The 21,102-nt window shown below is 38.2% G+C and overlaps 1 protein-coding gene across 2 annotated transcripts in view; it reads left to right on the forward strand.

Moving 5' to 3' along the window:
- kcnk12 (potassium channel, subfamily K, member 12) overlaps positions 1 to 21,102 on the forward strand; it is a 189,929-nt gene that overhangs the window by 134,808 nt on the left and 34,019 nt on the right. Inside the window, exon 2 of one of the 2 annotated variants that reach the window (XM_039737873.1) lies at positions 11,506 to 12,427. In XM_039737873.1, the coding sequence (XP_039593807.1) occupies positions 11,506 to 12,401 (896 nt within the window). In that variant the 3' untranslated portion in view covers positions 12,402 to 12,427. Of the gene's footprint in view, positions 1 to 11,505; positions 14,347 to 21,102 lie in introns of those variants that run through there. The other variant, XM_039737871.1, reaches the window with a different exon arrangement.

The raw sequence follows: 21,102 nt of genomic DNA on the forward strand, positions 1-21,102 counted from the left end.
CTGGGGAGGCAGCATAATGAAGGAGGACGGCTCACGCCTGGACAAACTGGTGAGGACAGCAGGCTCTATGGTAGGCACGGAGCTGGAGAGTTTGACATCCATGGCAGAGTGACGGGCACTGAGCAGGCTCCTATCAATCATGGAGAATCCACAACATCCACTGAACAGGATCATCTCCAGACAGAGGAGCAGCTTCAGTGACAGACTTTTGTCACCGTCCTGCTCCACTGACAGACTGAGGAGATCGTTCCTCCCCCACACTATGCAACTCTTCAATTCCACCCGGGGGTTAAACATTAACATTATACAAAGTTATTGTCTGTTTTACCTGCCTCGCACTCTACACCCTGCATTTTCTAACTTGCACTGTGCTTTTATTGCTCTTTAATTAATATTGTTTTTTCAGTATGCTGCTGCTGGAGTATGTGAATTTCCCCTTGGGGATTAATAAAGTATCTATCAATTTATTGTAGAAATAAGACAAGAAAATCATAAAGATTTGGGGTTTTCCGGCCCCGTATACTGTAGAAATGAGCCAAAGTAGAATTGTACAAAAAGTAGTTGTTTATCTAACAGAGACTGCTAGAATGGCTGAATGGGGGAGCATTTATGGTGAGGGACCGGAAATGGATTCTGGGATTGATGATGTCATTAAAGGTCGACGGAAGTGGTGATGTGTGGTCAAGTAAACATGGCAGATTCATGGCGGTGGTGCGTCTTTCTTTCTGCAGAAATAAAGAGAGAGAGGTTAGTCCCCCGCCAATCCCTTCTGCCATGCACTTTCACACTACAGTTTAGGTCCTTACGCAGCCCCCTAATCGCACATGCATGACACTATCTATCTATCTAGCTATCTAATATAGCACCTTGCACTAATCTATCTATCTATTTTCTGCATCGCAAAAGATTTTCACACATATTTAGTCAGTCAGTCAGGTTCCAACCCGCTATATCCTAACACAGAGTCACGGGGGTCTGCTCGAGCCAATCCCAGCCAGCACAGGCTGCAAAGCAGGAACAAATCCTGGGTAGGGCACCAGCCCACTGCAGGGCACAAACACACACACACTCTGGGGACAAGTTAGGATCGCCGGTGCACCTAACCTGCATGTCTGGACTGTGGGAGGAAACCGGAGCACCTGCAGGAAACCCACGTAGATACGGGGAGATCATGCAAACTCCACGCAGGGAGGACCCGGGAAGTGAACCCAGATCTTCTTAATACGAGGCAGCAGCGCTACCACTGTGACATATTTATCCATTCAGTATTTTTAATGCAAACTCTTATGCTTTAACAGTACATTTCCTAAACCAAAACAACAAAAAGTCTGTACATATTTCACTGAAGAAGAGAAACTCAAACCTATAAACTGTATAGCTAGGCTCAGTAAGGGAGACTGGTTTTATTTTGCTAGTTTTTCCTTGTAACATTGTTGAGGTCTTGTCTTTGTATAATTAATATACTAACATTTTTAACAGAGATAAATAGCCAGTTTATTGATGCTTTGTGTTATTAAAATGAAAAGAAACCTTTGTTAAGGTGTTACATTAGCAGCATGTGACTAATACAGTAGATATGTTATCGGGAGTACGTAATTTAAAGCGTTATCATAATTTCTCATCAGTGAAAATCTTGTTCTGCTCTTTAGGAAGGTCGTTTTAGTCTCTATGATAAAGAATATCCTAGGAGGCAAACTGTTGCAATATACTGTATAAGATTTTATTAATCTACTGTACATTTCTTTCTTCTTTCGTTTCAATACCTTGAATGAAGAGTCCAAATGGGACAGTTTTGCAGAATATTTAATATTTCACTATTCCACATTGCTTTCTCCTGTCTTTGTAAAAAATAACTTTTAAGCTCTACGATGGAACATTAATGTGCATCTGTCTCCTTTACCTGGTGAAGGTACATTGAGTGTCCACTAGGGGGTGCACTGTGTCAGGATATGCAGAATTTTATTATTGAACATCCGGGGTCCTCAAGTTCAGGCCTGTGGCTCCTCTGTGGCTGCAGGATTTCATCCTGACCAATTTCACAATCATTTTCCTTTTTAATAACAATCATTGTTAAACTATCTGACTTTGTTTCTTTCTTATTTTGCATTTAGAGAAGTGAAGTAGTGTTTGATATATATTGTGGATTCATAACGTATTCAGAGCTCTTCACTTTCTGCTCATGTTATTGTGTTGTAGATTTCATTTGAAATGGATACATTTGCCATTTTTGTCCATCAGTTTCCACTCAGTAATCCATAATTACGAAATGAAAGGTTTTCAGAAAGGTTTGTAAATGTACTAAAAACCAAAAATGGAAATCTCTCATTTATTCTGTTTAAGTATTCAGACCCTTTGCTGTCGCACACCAGATTGTGCATTTTTTTGCTTTAATTCTCTTTGAGGTGTTTCAAGAACTTGAACTGGCACATTGAATTGACTGGACATCGTTTATAAAAGGCACACGCCTGTGGATATAAAGGTCCACATCTTACACTGCATGTCTGTTCAAAAACCAAGCCATAAAGTCCAAGGAACTCTCAGTGAACCTCTGCAATCAAACTGTGTTGAGGCATAAATCAGGGCAAGGGTGTAAAACACTTTCTAAAGCTTTGAGTGTTCCCAGAAGCACAAATACTTCAATAATTGTGAAATGGAGGAAGTTTGGAACAACCAGGACTCTTCTTAGAGTTGAATATCTGGCCAAACGGAGTAACCTGGCAAGAAGAACTTTGGTCAGGGAGATAAACAAGAACCATATGGTGACTCTAGCAGAACTTCAGAGTTCCCGTGCTGAGATGAGATGACTTGTCAGAAGGACCGCCATCTCTGCAGCACTTCATCAATCATATGTCTACTGCTTGGTCTTTGCCAAACTGCACTAAAAAGACTCTAAAAGTGTGAGAAAAAAGGTACTCTGGTCCGATGGGACAAAAATAGAACATTTTGGGCATAAACTCAAGCACAGTGCTATGAGGGCCCTACACAGTAGCAGGGACATGGAGACTTGTCGGATTTGAGGGAAGGATATGCGGCCAAATACAGAGAGGCTCTTGATAAAAAAACCGGCTCCAGAGTGCACGTGACGTCAGACTCGGGTGACGGTTCACCATTCATCATGATGATGACCTGAAGTATACGGCCAAGAAAATACAGGAGTGGCTTTGAGACAAGCCTGTGACTGTCCTTGAGTGGCCCAACCAAAGTCCAGACCAAGGTTATTATAGTTAACAAAAACTAAAATCAAAACTGAAACTATTATTAAAAAAACATTTTCATAAACTGAAATAAAATAATTAACACAACCAAAATTAAAAACTAAAAATAAACGAAACCATTAAAGTAGCTGGAAAGACTAACTGAAATAAAATAATAATTTACTAAAATATTTTTAGTTTTAGTTTTTGAATGAATATTCTTGCTGTTAGTCTTTAATCCTTGTAAGTTTTGTGATCCTACTCTGGATAAACAGGTTTAGATAATGTATACACTCACCTAAAGGATTATTAGGACCACCATACTAATACGGTGTTTGACCCCCTTTCGCCTTCAGAACTGCCTTAATTCTACGTGCCATTGATTCAACAAGGTGCTGAAAGCATTCTTTAGAAATGTTATATTGATAGGATAGCATCTTGCAGTTGATGGAGATTTGTGGGATGCACATCCGGATGTTCCACCACATCCCAAAGATGCTCTATTGGGTTGAGATCTGGTACTGTGGGGCCATTTTGTACAGTGAACTCATTGTCATGTTCAAGAAACCAATTTGAAATGATTAGCTTTGTGACATGGTGCATTGCTGCTGGAAGTAGCCATCAGAGGATGGGTACATGGTGGTCATAAAGGGATATGGTCAGAAACAATGCTCAGGTAGCCCTGGCATTTCGATGCCCAATTGGCACTAAGGGGCCTAAAGTGTGCCAAGAAAACATCCCCCACACCATTACACCACCACCACCAGCCTGCACAGTGGTAACAAGGCATGATGGATCCATGTTTTCATTCTGTTTACACCAAATTCTGACTCTACCATTTGAATGTCAACAGAAATCGAGACTCATCAGACCAGGCAACATTTTTCCAGTCTTCAACTGTCCAATTTTGGTGAGCTCGTGCAAATTGTAGCCTATTTGTAGTGGAGATGAGTGGGTGGGGTCTTCTGCTGTTGTAGCCCACCCAAGGTTGTGCATTCAAAGGCTTTGCTGCATACCTCGGTTGTAACGACTGGTTATTTCAGTCAAAGTTGCTCTTCTATCAGCTTGAATCAGTCGGCCCATTCTCCTCTGACCTCTAGCATCAACAAGGCATTTTCGCCCACAGGACTGACGCATACTGGATGTTTTTTCCTTTTCTCACCATTCTTTGAAAACCCTAGAAATGGTTGTTTGAAAATCCCAGTAACTGAGCAGATTGTGAAATACTCAGACCGGCCTGTCTGGCACCAACAACCATGACATGCTCAAAATTGCTTAAATCACCTTTCTTTCCCATTCTGACATTCAGTTTGAGGTTCAGGAGATTGTCTTGACCAGGACCACACCCCTAAATGCATTGAAGCAACTGCCATGTGATTGGTTGATTAGATAATTGCATTAATGGGAAATTGAACAGGTGTTCCTAATAATCCTTTAGGTGAGTGTATGTTGTTCTTAATCTCGGATGCTGTCTCTGTTGTTTAGTGCCTGTCTATACTCTTATTACCTGCTCTTGCTCTGCTCATTATGGGTTTACTGCTCTTATGGTGGGCTATTCAAGACTCCTAACCTTGACACTACATGCTTGTTGTTCTTTGTTTCCCTCAATACAGCCAGGTGGGGTCTGCACCCTCATTCAAGCCTAAGAGTCCTGTTCTTCCTAAGCCCTTGTGATTTTCATGAGAAAATATTTAAAAAATTATAAAATTGTGTAAAATTGTTCATATTCAGTGTCTAGTTTTGATTATGTTTGTTTTTATTAGACAAAAACAAAACCAGATGGTAAACCATGTAGTGTAGTAAGCTTCCACTAACATTAAATTCATATCCAGATCTGTTAATGTGCAGTTCTGTCCGATTGACACGTAGGAGCTGCATGCCATAATTACTAAAGCTAAAACTAATATATATAAAAATAAAATAGAAATACCTTTGTGAAATAAAAACTAAAAATACACAATGAAGGAAAACTAAACTGAATTTCCAAGTAAGATCAGAAAAAATATAGAAATAAAAACTAATATAAAAAGGCAAAACTATAATAACCTTGGTCCAGACTTAAAACTCATTGAACATCTGTGGAGTGCCCTGAAGATGGCAGTCGCTTCCAATTCAATCCAACGGGACTGGAAAGGATAAGCTGCTCAAATCCAGGTGTGCAAAGCTTGAAGCGAATTAGTCAAGATGGGATTTTTTTTTGGTTCTTTATTTCGCCTTATACAATTTCTTGTATTAGGAATTTGTCAGTTTTCACATACCCCTTAGGATCGGAGTGCAGGGTCAGCCATTGTACAGCACCCCTGGAGTAATTGCAGGTTAAGCTAACCCTTGCTCAAGGGCCCAGCAGAGTTGGATCTCTTTTGGGGGATTCGAACCGGCAACCTTCAGGATACCAGCGCAGATCCTTAGCCTCAAGCCACCATTCCGCCCAAATTGGGATTGCTGCCAAAGAGGCTTCTGCAAAGCAGAATAAGAGATTTCAGTTTTCAATGTTTAATAAATTTGGAGACCGTTCTGAAAACATGTTTTCACTTTGTCATTATTGGTTATTCAATGTAGATGGACAGACTATATGGCAAATTGACTCCATTTTAAATAAAATCTCCAACACAATAAAGAGAGAAGAAAGTGAATGGGGTCTAAATATGTTTTGAATCGACTGTAAATTTGTAAGAAATTCTGTTTAATTTTTTACATAGTTTTAAATAAGTTTGTCATTTGGAGTTTACTCTGTTAATTTTATCCAAATGAATTAATGATCAGTAAAGTAGACACAGGTACAAATGACGCTGAATGCTAAAGGGCAGCTGCCACTGCAGTGTTACAAGAATTTGTATGTCTGTTAGCAATTGTGTGCTTAAATAACCTGAACATTGACAAAAACAAAATAATAAAAAACAAGATGATAAGTACGAATCATTAGCATCTAATGAACATTAATGCTTGCTTCATTAAGTAATTATTAAGTATAACCTGTCTTGTCATTTCTAGAGTAATATAAGCAAACACAGAAACTGGGAAATCGCAGCTTGCTTAATTAATGGAGAAGTCCAATCAAAAGGAGAAATTGGTTGGAACAAAAGCCTGCAGCCACAGAGGGGACACGGGACTGAACTGGAAGACCCCAGTGTTTCTTCTGTTTGTTGCCTTTTTAATCAAAGCTTATAATTTAGGCTACAAAGTCCAGTAGGAGATGTTCATTTATGTATGTATATAAAATGTGTCATTAATTAATATACATCGCTTTGAAGTTTTGTTTTTTTTTAGTGTCTAGTGGGTGGTGTATTGCTGTATATTCCATCTTATTAACAGGATAAGTGCTGGTGTGTCTGTCCGGTTGCTATATCTCGGTTATTCCCAAAGATGCTGCATCACAAATAATAGAAAATTAATAATAAAATGCATTGCATTTGTCATTCCATCACAAACATTGACACTGCTTTTACGACTCCCATACCAAATGGCACATAACACAGGCATACGTGTTTCATGGTGCACTGCAAACACTAACACTGATTACTTAGATTTCAACGCATAGCACAGCTAGCATATACGTTAGCAGCGATGTATGAAACACAGGCATTGTATAGAATGCCTAGGCAATATACAGAATGCTGAAAATTGGACGTCAAAGTATGAAACGATTCATATTTCACACATTTACTAGACATTCCATGCAGTGCCAAAAGACCAACTGCCAAAGTATAAAATACTCCTGCTAATGCAAAAAAAGCAATGAAGTGCAATTCAAAATGCCATTCAAGTCTTCCTTGTTGCAACAAGTAGAGTCATTTTTTTCTCTTATTTTTTTCCAGTAAGAAAGGTCTGTATTTTATTTGATATTTACTTTTTAATTTATGTAATTTTTAATGAAGGCCTTTTCATGACTCTCTTTTCAAGTTTTACTTTTTTGTGCGAAAGACAATTAAGTGCAATTTAAAATAATTTTTTCCTTCCTTGTTACAACAAGTAGGTTCATATTTTATTTTCTCTTGTTTTCCTCAATAAGAAAGTCCTATACTTCCATCCATCCATCCATTATCCAACCCGTTATATCCTAACTACAGGGTCACGGGGGTCTGCTGGAGCCAATCTCGGCCAACACAGGGCGCAAGGCAGGAAACAAACCCCAGGCAGGGCGCCAGCCCACCGCAGGTCCTATACTTTATTTTGTATTTCGTTCATTTTCATATACGTCTTTTCAATAAAAGCCTTTTCATGACTCTCTTTTAATACTTTGCCTAAATAGCATTTGTCATTCTATATAATGCCTAGGTATTACATACAGTACAATGCCTAGGGAAAGTATATATAATATTAAAATAATTTGGATATTTCATACTTTGCCCCAAAACACCAGGAATTCTATAAATTTAGCTAGGCATTCTATACAATGCCCGCGTTTCAAACATCGCCGGTAACATATAAACCACAACACTAACAAGTGTCATTTCAGTGCTGAGTTTGCCTACCTTCACTCAATCAAGACACAATGCTATTTGAAACTGTGAAGAAAAGCATTAGAATTTGAATGGTATTTAAACGTTATTAAGTGAATTAATAAAATAAAAATATATTGCAAACATCTGATATCTGTACTCCATCTACTGGTGACTGTGAAAATTCCAATATGTGAAAAATTCAACTGCAGGACAAATTTATTGGGGAGGCACTGAGATCCATCACAAGATATGGATGCAGAATTACACTGCAAATAAAGCCCACAGTATTTCTGATTCACTATAGTTTGCACCAAACAGAGCTTCATCTTGCTGAACGCAACACTGTAGGACCACTCAGTAATGAACTAAATGCAGGCTGTATTGATCAAGCTGTTCTGACAGAGAACTGGCAGCCAAACTTTTGAGCAAAAGCCGAGAGATGCACGTAAAAAAAAAAAAAATATATATATATAAAGTGAAAAGAAACTGAAGCCCAATAAGAGAGACAATAATCATGAAGGTCCAAACGGAAAGTAAATGCGAGAAAAGAACACAAAGACACTTTGAATGCTTCAGGGATATGGTATCTGCAGATCAGATAAGGATTTGATTTGCACATTTTCATACAAACAGTAGCTCAAAGTGCTTTACATATTAAAGAATAGAAAAATGAAAGACATAATTATAAAAATTACCTCAGAGCCGTTTTACCTCCCCACCTCGATGACCTCAGAGGCCACGCCCCTAGCAACGCTGGACACGGACCTAACGACAGAAAAAACACTGGCGGCCATTGAGGACCCAAAATCATACCAAAGCTTGACCCAGGCATGTGTAAGGTGACTTTGCCAGTTTTGGCCTTTTATTTCATTTCATCAAGTTTATTTGTAACTTTATTCCCATTATTGAAGGAGTTAGTAACTGTTGCAATCAGTACCAAACACTCTGCTGTTCTGCATTTTGACTTGCCTTCTCCAACAGTTTTTTTAATGACACTTGGGTGCAGGTATTGTGACACTAAAGAGATTGGTGCAGTGAGAAATTCTTGTTGGGTTCCCACTAGTGTGTAATATCTGATTTATCGATGGCTCTCTTGTTCATGTAGCAGTTCTTATATCCAGGTAAGAATTTGAATCAGTATATATAATATTTCATTCATTTATATTGTTCTCCTCTCTTTATGAAAGCCATTTTATTATTTATGGCAAGGCGCTCACTAGCAGGAGATCTTTTGTAGTCAATGTAATATCTGATTAATCTACACCTTCCTCTTCTTTTTTGTTGAGGCTCTTTTCTTTGTTCGCACTGGAGAGCCTTTTTCAATGCCCGTGAGAGGCACACATTAGTGGCAGTCCAGGGTAACGTGTTATATTTTACATGGATATGTGTTACAGCTATGTGTGCCAGCTCTATAATGAAATTCCAGAGGTGTTAATGTAATCTTGTAATGCCATTTTTCAAATGTAATGTAATTTGTGTACACAATGGTATCTAATTTAGTGACTGATGGAAGAAGAAGAAGAAGAAGTGGAACAAACCTTTCAGTTCAGACTCGCTGCCTGAGAGAAAGGAAAGTCTTGTTTTTATGGAGTCTACTCTTCATTGCCAACCTTTGTGCCCTGCACTAAGCCCCAAGAGAAATGGGTACTCCTGACATGCATCAGGCTGCCACCTGCTCAGGTCGCCCATCTCAAATACACCATGTTAAGGGCAAGTGAGGTATGGCACCACTAGGTGGCACTCAAGTGCAAAGCAAGTACTCCACTTCCTTCAATTATATAACCTATTTTGACCTAAGCCACAAAAACCTTTAGCATTTGTGACTGTAAAGTACAGTAGTGATATTTTAATCTATTATCAAGTCTTTTATGCCCTCTGATTCAGTATAAATTTAGCTTATGTTAGTTCTGAATGCATATAACATGTACACAAACAAATTAATGTTTTATATTTCATTGTAAAGCAATGAGAACCCACAAAATAAATGGAACTGAATGAAAATGAATAAAAAACAAAGCCTTTTGTGAAATGATAAAAGCTATTGTAAGTAAGTCTGAGCCATTTTTATTGAAAGCGTAATGTATGCCCTCCGTGGAGTTTTTGTTTTTCTGCCAGCAGGGCATATGAATGTATTAGACTGAAAACAGTTATTAATTACACAATCATCAAGAGGTTTATGTCCTCAGATTCAACACAAATGTAACTTTCTATTCACATCACGCACCATGCAAAATATCATTAGGCTGTATTATTACTCAAAAACAGGGGTCCCCAGCTACGGTCCTGGAGGGCCACAGTGGCTGCAGGCTTTCATTCTAAACCTTTTCTTAATTAGTGACCTAATAACTTCTTTAATTTAACTTCATTCAGTGGTCTGAATGTGGATCCCAAAGCCCCAGTGCAGTGATGGGGACAGTGTGCTGTCAAAATGGCGCCGTCCTTCAGCTGAGACAGAAGACCAAGGTCCTGACTCACTGTGGTCATTCAAGATCCCTGGGTGTCCTTCATAAAGAGTAGGGTGTATCCAAATGTTTTGGATAAACTGTCCTCCACGGCTTGGTCATTCTGGCCCCCTAAATACCCCCTGTCTCCGATTGGCTAATTATCTCTCATCCCTTCACCACCTAACAGCATATGTGTGGTAAGCATATTGGTGCAAAATGTCTGCCATCGGATCACCTTAGGTGGATGCTACACATTAATGGTGGTTGAAGTGGCTTCCCACTCACTGTGTAAAGCACTTTGAGTACTTAGAAAAGCGCTATATAAATGTAATGAATTATTATTATGATGACATCAGCACTGTACAACTCTGGGTCATGTTGCATTGCAATGTCATAGCAACCACTACTCAAAATGGCATCGGGGAAAATTCAGAACCATTAGAAAACAAACTCTTAGCTAATAAACAATGTCAGAACTGGATTCACTGACACTAAAAAAAAATGTACTTGTACATAAGGCAACAGGGAGGGAAATGTGTAAAAAAATTTAACAATGAACGCTGATCAAAAGAATTGGCAGTACAAGTGGGTCCAGGGGCTACCATTATTCCAAGGGCCACTAGAGGGCACTCTAACATGGCAGCTCTTAGAGTCTGGTGAACTTATCTGGTCCTGGAAAAAATTTTAGTTTGGGGGTTTGTATGACATTTTGTGCCAGAATTTCAGTAAGCCTGGAGTTGTGAGGAGTGATAGTACAAAGGCTCAGCTGCTGGGTAAGTATGACAGTAAGTGGGAGACGAGCGTGCTGCTCTGGCATCATGAATTCGGAATCTAGAAGTGGTTGAGCCACCTTAAAAAAACAGAAAGGGTCAAAACCCAACATCGAGGTAAGGAAGAGAGAAGTTTCAAGGTAAGTGATTGCGTGTTGATTAGCACATGCAAGTAAGGATTTCACTGAGCTCTGCACGCATTACTGACCAATGAACCTGCCTATATGGCACAATGGAAGGCTCCTGCTTTGCCCTTTTTGGTTTTGTTTTGTTTGTTGTGTACTTCTTTTCTTCCGTCCTACTTTAATGCCTAAATGAACCACATTTTGACATATTCAGTAGTCTTTTCTAGTTTTCTTTGGCTGAGCATTGGTCTCCCAAATCAAAAGTATGATACTGTTAAGAGAGGTGCTGACTCCATTCAATGAGGTGATTGTTGATATGATGGTGTAGTTGGCATGATTATGTTGGGGTTACTAATCTAAAATATCATATTCCTTGACAATGATGAGCTTTTCCTCCTAACTGTATAAATAGATTTTCTTTTCCTCCTCACAGTAGTCTACTATTAGTGATATTTACCAATCACATACTTTGGAAATGTGATAAACCTACAGCAAAATTGACTTTTTTTTTGTGTGTGTTTTCTCAATAGGTTTTGGAATGACGACGCCAGCAACAGTTACTGGCAAAGTGTTTCTGATCTTTTATGGACTGCTGGGGTGTGCAAGCACCATCTTGTTTTTTAACCTCTTCTTGGAGCGCATCATCACTCTTCTGGCAGTCATCATGAAAGCCTGTCGTGAGAGGCGGCTGCGAAGGAATGGCCTGATGCCCCCAACCATCCACAGGGCTTCGGCCTTCTCCCAATCGGAGAGCCTGGCTGGTTGGAAACCATCTGTTTACTACGTCATGATGATCCTAGGCATTTCGGCCATTATCCTGTCATGCTGTGCTTCTGCCATGTACACCCCCATTGAGGGTTGGAATTACATCGACTCCCTCTACTACTGCTTTGTTACCTTTAGCACTATCGGCTTTGGGGACTTGGTGAGCAGCCAGAATGCTGCCTACGAGAACCAGGGATTGTACAGATTTGGCAATTTCCTCGTCATACTAATGGGTGTTTGCTGCCTCTACTCTCTATTTAACGTTATTTCTATCATTATTAAGCAAATGCTCAACTGGATGCTGAAAAAGCTGGAGTGCCAATGCTGCCAAGGGTGTCACAAAAGTAATGCATTCCTGGGGAGGCGCAATGCCATCACTCCTGGCTCCCGGATCCGCAGGAATCACTTTTCCATGGAAGCCGAGCAGCAATATGATAGCGACATAGATGGACGGAGGCTCTCGGGCGAGATGATCTCCATGAGGGATCTGACTGCTTCCAATAAGGTCTCACTGGCCATCATGCAAAAACATCTTTCAGAGACGGCTAATGGTTTCCCACGGACTGTCTGCATGAGCAATCGGCACAATGGCTTCTCTGATGGAGTAGGGGCCTTGGCCATTATGAATAACCGTCTGGCAGAGACCAGTGACACCAGGTAGACAGACTGAGAGTGGGATTTTAAGAGGTCAGGAATTTCGTTTTTTTTTTTTTTTAAATAATGTCTGTAAAAGGTAAAAAAAGAACACAGATATAATTCAGTTTTTTAGCAATTGGCCTCACACTGGAAGGTAGTTTGTATTTTTGAAGGAACATGAATCGTCCTTACCCAGGAGAGCTGCAGTGGCTGCAGGTTTATGTTGCAATCTATTAAAAATGAAAAACATCTCTTGACTAAAAGGTTATTTTGCGTAATTACACTATTTACAACTTTGAATTAGCTGTTTTTTTACCCATTTCTATAGTCTTTTTGCAAATTTTCTGATGACCCTGTCATATATTGCCCTGTATTTATACATGTGTAATGACAATAAAGTGAATCTAATCTAATCTAATATGTCTATCCTGTAAAAAGTGAACTGCACTTAATACAGTGCATTCAAAAACACTGCAGCGCTCATCTCCGCTCAGCTTCATGGCACAGATATGGGGCTTAAAAAGTTCTGAAAGTTTTTTCAGACATCAGCAGATGTCTATATCCACTAACCTTCACATTTTGAACTTTTTAAATCCAGAAAACATCAAGTAAGGGAGCTATTGTCTGAAATCAAAGCAAGTAAAGAAACCTACAGCCACGGCAGATCTCCACCACAGGACCACCACGTAACACAACCTGGAGTGAATAACATGTCCGCATCATTATATCAATGTCTAGTGACGTGCAACCCAAATATCCTGACTAATGTCATCATAACCAGAGCAATTTGTGCCATCTCTTCTGGGAATAAGAAGATCCTCTCATCCAGTCTGCGCCTCATTTTCTAAGCCATCATAACGGAAACTCAAAGTACGCCTAATGATGCAAAGACATCTAATCGATGATTAAACAATCTTGTTCAAAAATAATAATAATCTAGACTCTCCAAAAGTTGAAAGTCTTTGGTCAAAATAACAGAATCATTTGTGAGATGTCAATAGGGAAGAGAAAGGCCAAAAAGCATAATATAATAGCAAAATATGTGACATGTTAGAAACAGAGAACAGTACAACATATACAAAGGACTTTACACAGCATTTTTGATAGATCCTTAAATAGGTTTATTTTTATTATTATTTTTTAAATTATTGCATGGCTGATAGAACTGAATGACTTGAGTAGCTAGCAATCTGACATTCTCTTGAGTACCTGCCTATAATGTGGTCCTAGGGCCTACAAGGTGGCACTCGGCCTATACATGCACCGTGGAAGGACACCCAGAACTGCGAATTACCAAGTAAAGCTGTCACTAATAAGCCCCCCGTCACAGGTAAGCACACTGCAGTGCTGCAAGAAGCGGCCCCACACAATCACTCCGGTCCTTGAAGTCCAGCAGACTGACTCAGAGACTGCTTTTGTTTTTATCAAATTCTTACATTCTGTTGGACACATTGGACCACTCCAGAAAAGGCTGCACACAATAGGGGGGACATTCAGTCACATAACATCCTGTTAGAGCGCCTACTCATTATTTTGTGCTTTCCAGTATACATTACAACAAGGTACTGGAATGTAGCTAAGGAAAGAGCATCTCCTGTAAACATGACCTTAGAAAGAATTGTGACAAGGTGTCATCGTGGAAAGAAAACAACAGGCTATGTGAACTCTGTGATTAAACAAAAATTACAGAGAAAAAAGTTTTGAAAAATATGTTTGGCCTACTAAAGGCTTAAGAGGAACAACTGTGAGCCTATCTTTTTTTTTATATATATGGCAGACATACAGTATGTGTAACCTCCAACTGGAAAAAGATTACAGAATTTCACTTATATTAAGTAGAATATTTTCACATTTAACGTCAAACCATGTGAGCACCATTTTAGCTGTGGCACAACCAGGCCTGCATTTCAGAGAGTCGAATCGCACCGGACACCATTCAGCTGTACAACCTGGGGACGAGCAAAGGGAGGGTGGGAGGGGGGGTCCACCTTCAACTGCAAAATAAGATGTTTATGTGCTTTGTTTGCAATTTTTCATTGTTTTGAGAGGAAGAAGCAAGAAACATAAATAGCAACAGACATTAATCACAGCAGCTCTGTGTGGGAAAGCAAGGAGGAAACCTTAGACAGTATTCTATGATTTTTTTTTATATCAAATTATTTTTATATCTTAATATTTACCAACTTATTATGCGTTGAAATCTCATAATTTTCTTGATAACTCTTTCTATCTTAAGGGCACAATTTATAAATATGTAAAACATACCTGAAAAAGTGAATACCAGGTAAAAAGGCAGAGTCTCTTATTTTGGCAAAAACCTTTATCTTTAGTTCATATTATACAGTATATATATATATATATATATATATATATATATATATATATATATATATATATATATATATATATATATATATATATATATATATATGTATATATATACACATACCATAAAATGTAATCCTTAGCAGAGTTGCAAGGGACTGGAGCCAATTCCAGCAAGTTATATATTGTGTGTATATGTGTACTGTCTATATATATACATTTGTGATTATTTTATTTGTTGAGTGACAAGCACATTTGACCACAACTTTATACTTTGCCCAAACACTAGAAAAATATCCATAACCTCCCATTTTCTCTTCTCTTCTGTCTTTACTCTGCCATTAAAGGGTTTGTTATTCTATTCCTTTCCAACTCCACACACACTCAAGTTATGAGTGTTAGAAGCTTTTAAGCCTCAGCCAAAGATTACTCCCCGTCTGTTGAATACAAGCAGCCATCAGGTTAGAGCTCCCTCTGTTGGCCTCAAGCATTCCTGCAGCACTGAGCCTCTACTAACCATTAAAGGACCTGGCAACCATTACACAACCTGTCCAACCTATTCTGTGCAATAGAAGTCTCTACCTGGCGTCTCTCTCTCTTTGTCTTGTTTAACAAGACCTTAACAAAGTCTTCCTTTGGTCTTCATAACACTCATACAGTAAAACATCAGTAGATGGGTTATTCATGTCTGAGCAGTGTGGCATATTGACGTGATTGTAAAATGTCTTGTTAACATGAAGGATTCACAGGTCAAATACTAAAAGTAGAATATCAAGAGAAATGTGTCTCAGTTTAGCCACCTCAGAGCTCTCCAAAGTGAAATTTTATCAGCAGGTCACACTGAGGGATGAAGAAACACTTTACTGATGCTTTATATACATACATACACAAATATATACATACATATACATATACACATATATACATATATACATATATATATATACATATATATATATATATATATATATATATATATATATATGTATATATGTATATATATATAGTGACCACAAAGGTTGCCATTTCCTATGCAACCCTGTGGATGTCCTAATCGGGTTTAGCCCTGAGGAACACTGCCACCTGCCTTGTGGGGAGCAACGTGTGGCCGGGAATGAAACCTTATATTATGCCTGTCCTTCTTCTTGGGCACACATAATATATGGGTAAAAGACAGAGATGGAGATAGATATACTGATATACTGATAGATATATGGCTATATATAGGTGTATGTGTTTGTTGTATATTTAAAATCTAGCTGAAATTTCTCCCTTGCTAAAATAATACTAAAATGCACTTTATCCATATGGATTGCAGTCTTCAGTGGAGGCGTTGGGGGAAAGGCTGGAGAAAAGGGTGGCTTGTGTATACAATTTACTGTGTGCATCATGGGAAAAGAATGTAACAAAAGAATGTAACAATCTTCAACAGATGTTTTGAATTTGCACATCGATTTTAAAGAAACAAAAGTAGATTTATTTCAAAGAAATGACACGGCTACAATACTAGGTACACATATCAAGTAAATAAATGTTAGATAATAAGTGATTACAAGACAGACTTGTATAAAAATGAGGTTAAGCACAGGAAGACACCACAAGGAATATACTTGCCTTTGGAAACTGAAACTATTCACGTCATGGCGTCACAAAGAGATCTGGTTGTGAAAGTCTATTCATGTAGAGTTCCTAGATCTTCAGTTATTTTGGACAGCTTAATAAAACAGAAAATGTTTAACGTGCAGCAATACCTACCATGTATGATACCAAGTAATCCCCCTGAAAACTGATGCAGCCTTAACACAACCAACAGAAAGCGTGCCACGCCAGGCTGCCATACCCCAGACTCATGGAAAGTTTAGGAGGTAATAAGGCACAGTGGTTGACGCTAACCTTGAAGCACTTGTAACTGAATCATTGATTTGTTCCTCAATCGCACCAAACAATTATGTCATTTATTGCAGACTTTTCCAAACAAAATTCTGCATTTACAGTGTACAGGTACAGGTCTTTAAAAGATACATGCAAATGATTTATTAAAAAACAGTGATTTGAAACTCCTTGCTTTAAAAGAGTATAGTCAATAAATTAACCAATTTAGCATTATGAACAACAACTTAACTGTTGCTGGAGGGTGACAGGCTAGAAGGGAATACTTTTTTGTTTTTAAGAACTTATTCATTTTTTTACAGCTAAGCCATGTTTTTAGATAGATAGATAGATAGATAGATAGATATAGATATTACATTAATTACTAATTTTAGTCAACCTTATCAGTTAAATTAATTACCTTGTATTTACTTGACTGCTGATTAAATGAATAATATTCAAACTTGAAATAAAGCCTTGTAAATATGTAAATTAAAATATGTATCAAATAGATTTAATAATATGTATTACTATGATAACACAACTCTGCATGGTCTGTTTAACAATACTTTCAAAGTTAAAAAGTGAAGTAAAATAAGAATAGTGAAAATTCTTTCCTTGCCACTCATTTCGATCATTTATGACACAGGAAGCATGTTCTTTTTTTTTTTTTTGTTTTTATATAAAGTATTTTTAAACTTGATCCACAATTCTGAACTATGCAATGATAAGTATTTCACTAAGTTGCATTTTATTATTTATTTTTGATTTTTAATTAATATCATGCTTTCAAAGCTATCACTTGTTATTGTCACTCTTATTATCCTGGGATAGAAACAGTTATAATCTATGCAATGTAGACATCTGTTCTATGAAACAATTGTTTAAATCATTTCATCAATCATACAGAATATAGCACCTAGTGTTACTGTAGAAAACAAATGAAAAATTCCAAAATGGAAGCTACATTTGTGTTTTCATTTAGACATTTGTACACTGGAAAGCAGAGTGGCATAAAGGATAAGAGCATGGACTAAATCATAGTTGGAGTCTAATCAGGTTACTTAACAGGATAATGGAAATGGGGAAACAATTGTTCTGTCAAGGTCTGTTTGTGTAGAAGTGTCAGCTATATAAATGTAAATATATTTTATGATCTATTTTTTGATCTTTGCATTTTAATATTTTCATAAAATCTAAAATTCAGAATTTATATTCTTGTAGCAATTGATGGCATGGAATAAATCTAAGTGCATGAGATATCAAACATTAGCATTTTCTTTAGGATCAATCAAACACCTAACTATCACCAACAGAAAACACATTTTTCTGGGGTTAACGTGCAGGAAAGTGCAGCAAATGACTCGTACTAACTAACTCAGCCCCTTCACCAACCAAAATCTGCCCAAAAATGTCTCTTTCCCTTTTCAGTAAACTGCATCCATTGACAACAAGATTAATATTTAATGGCCCTTGATATGCTTAGTCATGCTCATTCTCTAAGTTCCCATCTTCCATGTGCTCAATCTGATTTTTCATTATAGGTGTATGGGAAGCTAGAGAATGACCTGGCAGCATGAGCTTCATGTAAATTATAAAAAAAGAGTTTTCAAAGTTACCTCAAGAAGGAGAGAAGCCAGCATAACAGAGGGATATTTACAGGGAAATCCCCAAGAGTTTTGATTCTCTGCACTCAATGATATTGTAAAAGTCCTCAGAGCACAAGCTGACACAAAGGTGGCAGGACAAAATAGAAGTGACCTACAGCCGACACAACCACATCTGCAGGCATCAAAGTGATGAATGGACATGCTTTTTTTTTTTTAATATGCACGTCTCAATTGTCTTTGTGAACCTAAATAAAACACCCATTCTTTGAGCTAAAATAAAATGAGGCCTTACTGTACTTAAAGTAAACACACCATTTTGATTTGTGTTCATGAAGTCTTCTGCTGATAATCGTCTCTGACACACACACACACACACACACACATTAGCCTTCTGACGACTGTCTCTGAACTGTCAGATAGGTGTTTGGGCTTTTTCTTTACTAAAGTGAGGCTTCTTCTGTCATCAGCAGTGGACGTCTTCCTTGGTCTAGCAGTCCCTTTGCGATTACTGAGCCCAGTAAGGTTAACATGTAACTCTAATTTGGGCTTGTTGTGAATGAGTGTGCCCTCCAGCGGGTTGGCATTCCACCTTGGCACAGATGGTTCACAGATATCCTGCAGATCACATCAACCCACAAAAAGAAATTGTGTATTCAGAAAATCTATAAACTGGGGAAAATGTAAATCTTGATATTTACTTTCAGGAGCTGCTGAAGGCAGAAAGCCTTATGTTATGAAACTCTAAGATTAATGAATTTCACAGTATAAGCTTGAGATATTAATGTTACTGTGGAAAAAAGAAAAAGTAGTTTATAGGTCACAGACATTGATAGAGCGATTTAGAAAGTTGTTTTAAAGTTACACTGTATATGACAAATACAACTATAACTGACACAAATTTACAGTTATCTAATGCAGGATGTCCATAAAGCAAAACAAAATCCTATCATATTCCATAATGGAGGGTTACCCATCCAGGTTTGGCTCCTGCCCTGCATCTGATGTTGTTATGATAGGCTCCATCTCTCTCTATACTGGATTGGATAAAGTGAGTACAAAAAATAGATGGATGGACAAGACAAATCGGTTTTATTGCCTATGCCAGTGATGTGAAGGTTAGGCTGACTGGCAACTCAAAACTGGTTCAGTGTGAGCGTGTGTCTGTTGTCCTGTTCAAATTTGACTCCAGGCTTCTTCCCAATGACGCCAGCCCCTGCCATCCTGAATTGAAGAAGGAATTTAAAGAAAAAAACATTGCAAAGACATCAGTGTTAGATTAGTGGTTGACTATAAACTAGTTATAAATGTTCTCCTTCTGCAGCAATGTATTGTAATAGTGGGCCTGGAAAATAAATGGTTAACAGAAATCATTGGATCAGCAGCCAGTCCTGATTTGATGCAAGCACTCCTCTAGAGAACTGATGGTCCATAGATGGAATGGAATGGAGCATAGCTGGCATTCCAAAATATGCCCAACATGATCTACCCAATGTAGGGCATCTATCTAAGGAACCACACTGATAACAGTTTTATCTGTAAGGAGATGGTCATTGTCCTGTGAAAGAATGGTGTGCTCCCAAAGAGTGACAAGGTATCATCAGGTGACAATCACCACCCCCAAGAAACAGCACAGAACATCACAGGACCTTTTAGAAGCCACACAGAAACCCCGGACTGGAGGAAGCACCTGCCATTTAGTCTTATGATGCAGACTGATTAGAAACAAGAATAAGAAGGCACACCCATGTAATGTGACTGTCTCCCCATGAAAGCACTAATTAATGGTCTGCATGGTGTGAGTGCGTGTGTAGAGGTGGAACTCCTAAGTGATCTCTAAATCAGGAAGAAATTAATAATCCCAAATGTTCTGTATTTCTGCAGAAATAGAGAAAATCAAATTGTATCCATGCTAATCTCTATATCATTATAAATTTTGTACATACAGTATGTTGGATTCAGTTTGAATCCTGAGCCCAGTCATTATGGTGTTTACACATTCTTTGAATGTCCACAAGAGTTTTCCTCCTGGAGCCTCAGTTTTACTTCCATATCTCTAAAACACACAGATTAGGTTAATTGGCAATTTCCAAACTGGCTCTGAGTGCAGGGTGTGTGTGTGTGTGTGTGTGTGTGTGTGTGTGTGTGAGTTGGCCCTGTGATGGACTGCTGGGCTGTCCAGCCTCTCTCCAAACCCCCACAACTGGATTAAGTGGTTTTAAGAAGGCTTTGTTTTGTGATGTAATTTTTTCCTTGGTTGGTTTCTGTTTGGTGCCTGATGCTTGCAAAATAAGTAACTAAAGTCTCAAGCTTGAGCCTAACAGATGAACAGCATCAACTTACTGGAAACTTACAAAAGCAAATAAGATTGAAAGTACTGTGAGATAGATAGATAGATAGATAGATAGATAGATAGATAGATAGATAGATAGATAGATAGATAGATAGATAGATAGATAGATAGATAGATAGATAGATAGATAGATAGATAGATAGATAGAGCTACTTGTGATCTTGGAGCAGCAACAAAGGTTATCAATTAGCTACAACAGCACAAGTAAAATTAATCTGCTGGACAACAACATGAACCTTGGATTCCTGGGTTTTCAGGTCCAGGAAATCCTTCTGGATGGTCTGAAATTTCAGTGAAGGTGAGGGTGACCAGACTGGTAGATGCGTGTCTGGTCAAGAAACTGTAGTGAGGTTTTATACTAAAAGTCAGAGAATCGGTTATCAAAACTGAAGCACTAAACCATGAACAAAGTCAAAAGGAATTAAGCCAGAAATCGACAGCCAAACAGATAAGCTTGTCGCCAAAACCCAGATTCAAGACCTTTAATGGAACCGATAGGGGAATTGTTACGAGTGAAAAACTAACAATCATCCCTACTACAAAGGCACAAGTTGAAATTGTTTAAGGTTTGA

Source organism: Polypterus senegalus, chromosome 16 (genome assembly GCF_016835505.1).
Source record: "Polypterus senegalus isolate Bchr_013 chromosome 16, ASM1683550v1, whole genome shotgun sequence".
Taxonomy (NCBI): Eukaryota; Metazoa; Chordata; class Cladistia; order Polypteriformes; family Polypteridae; genus Polypterus; species Polypterus senegalus.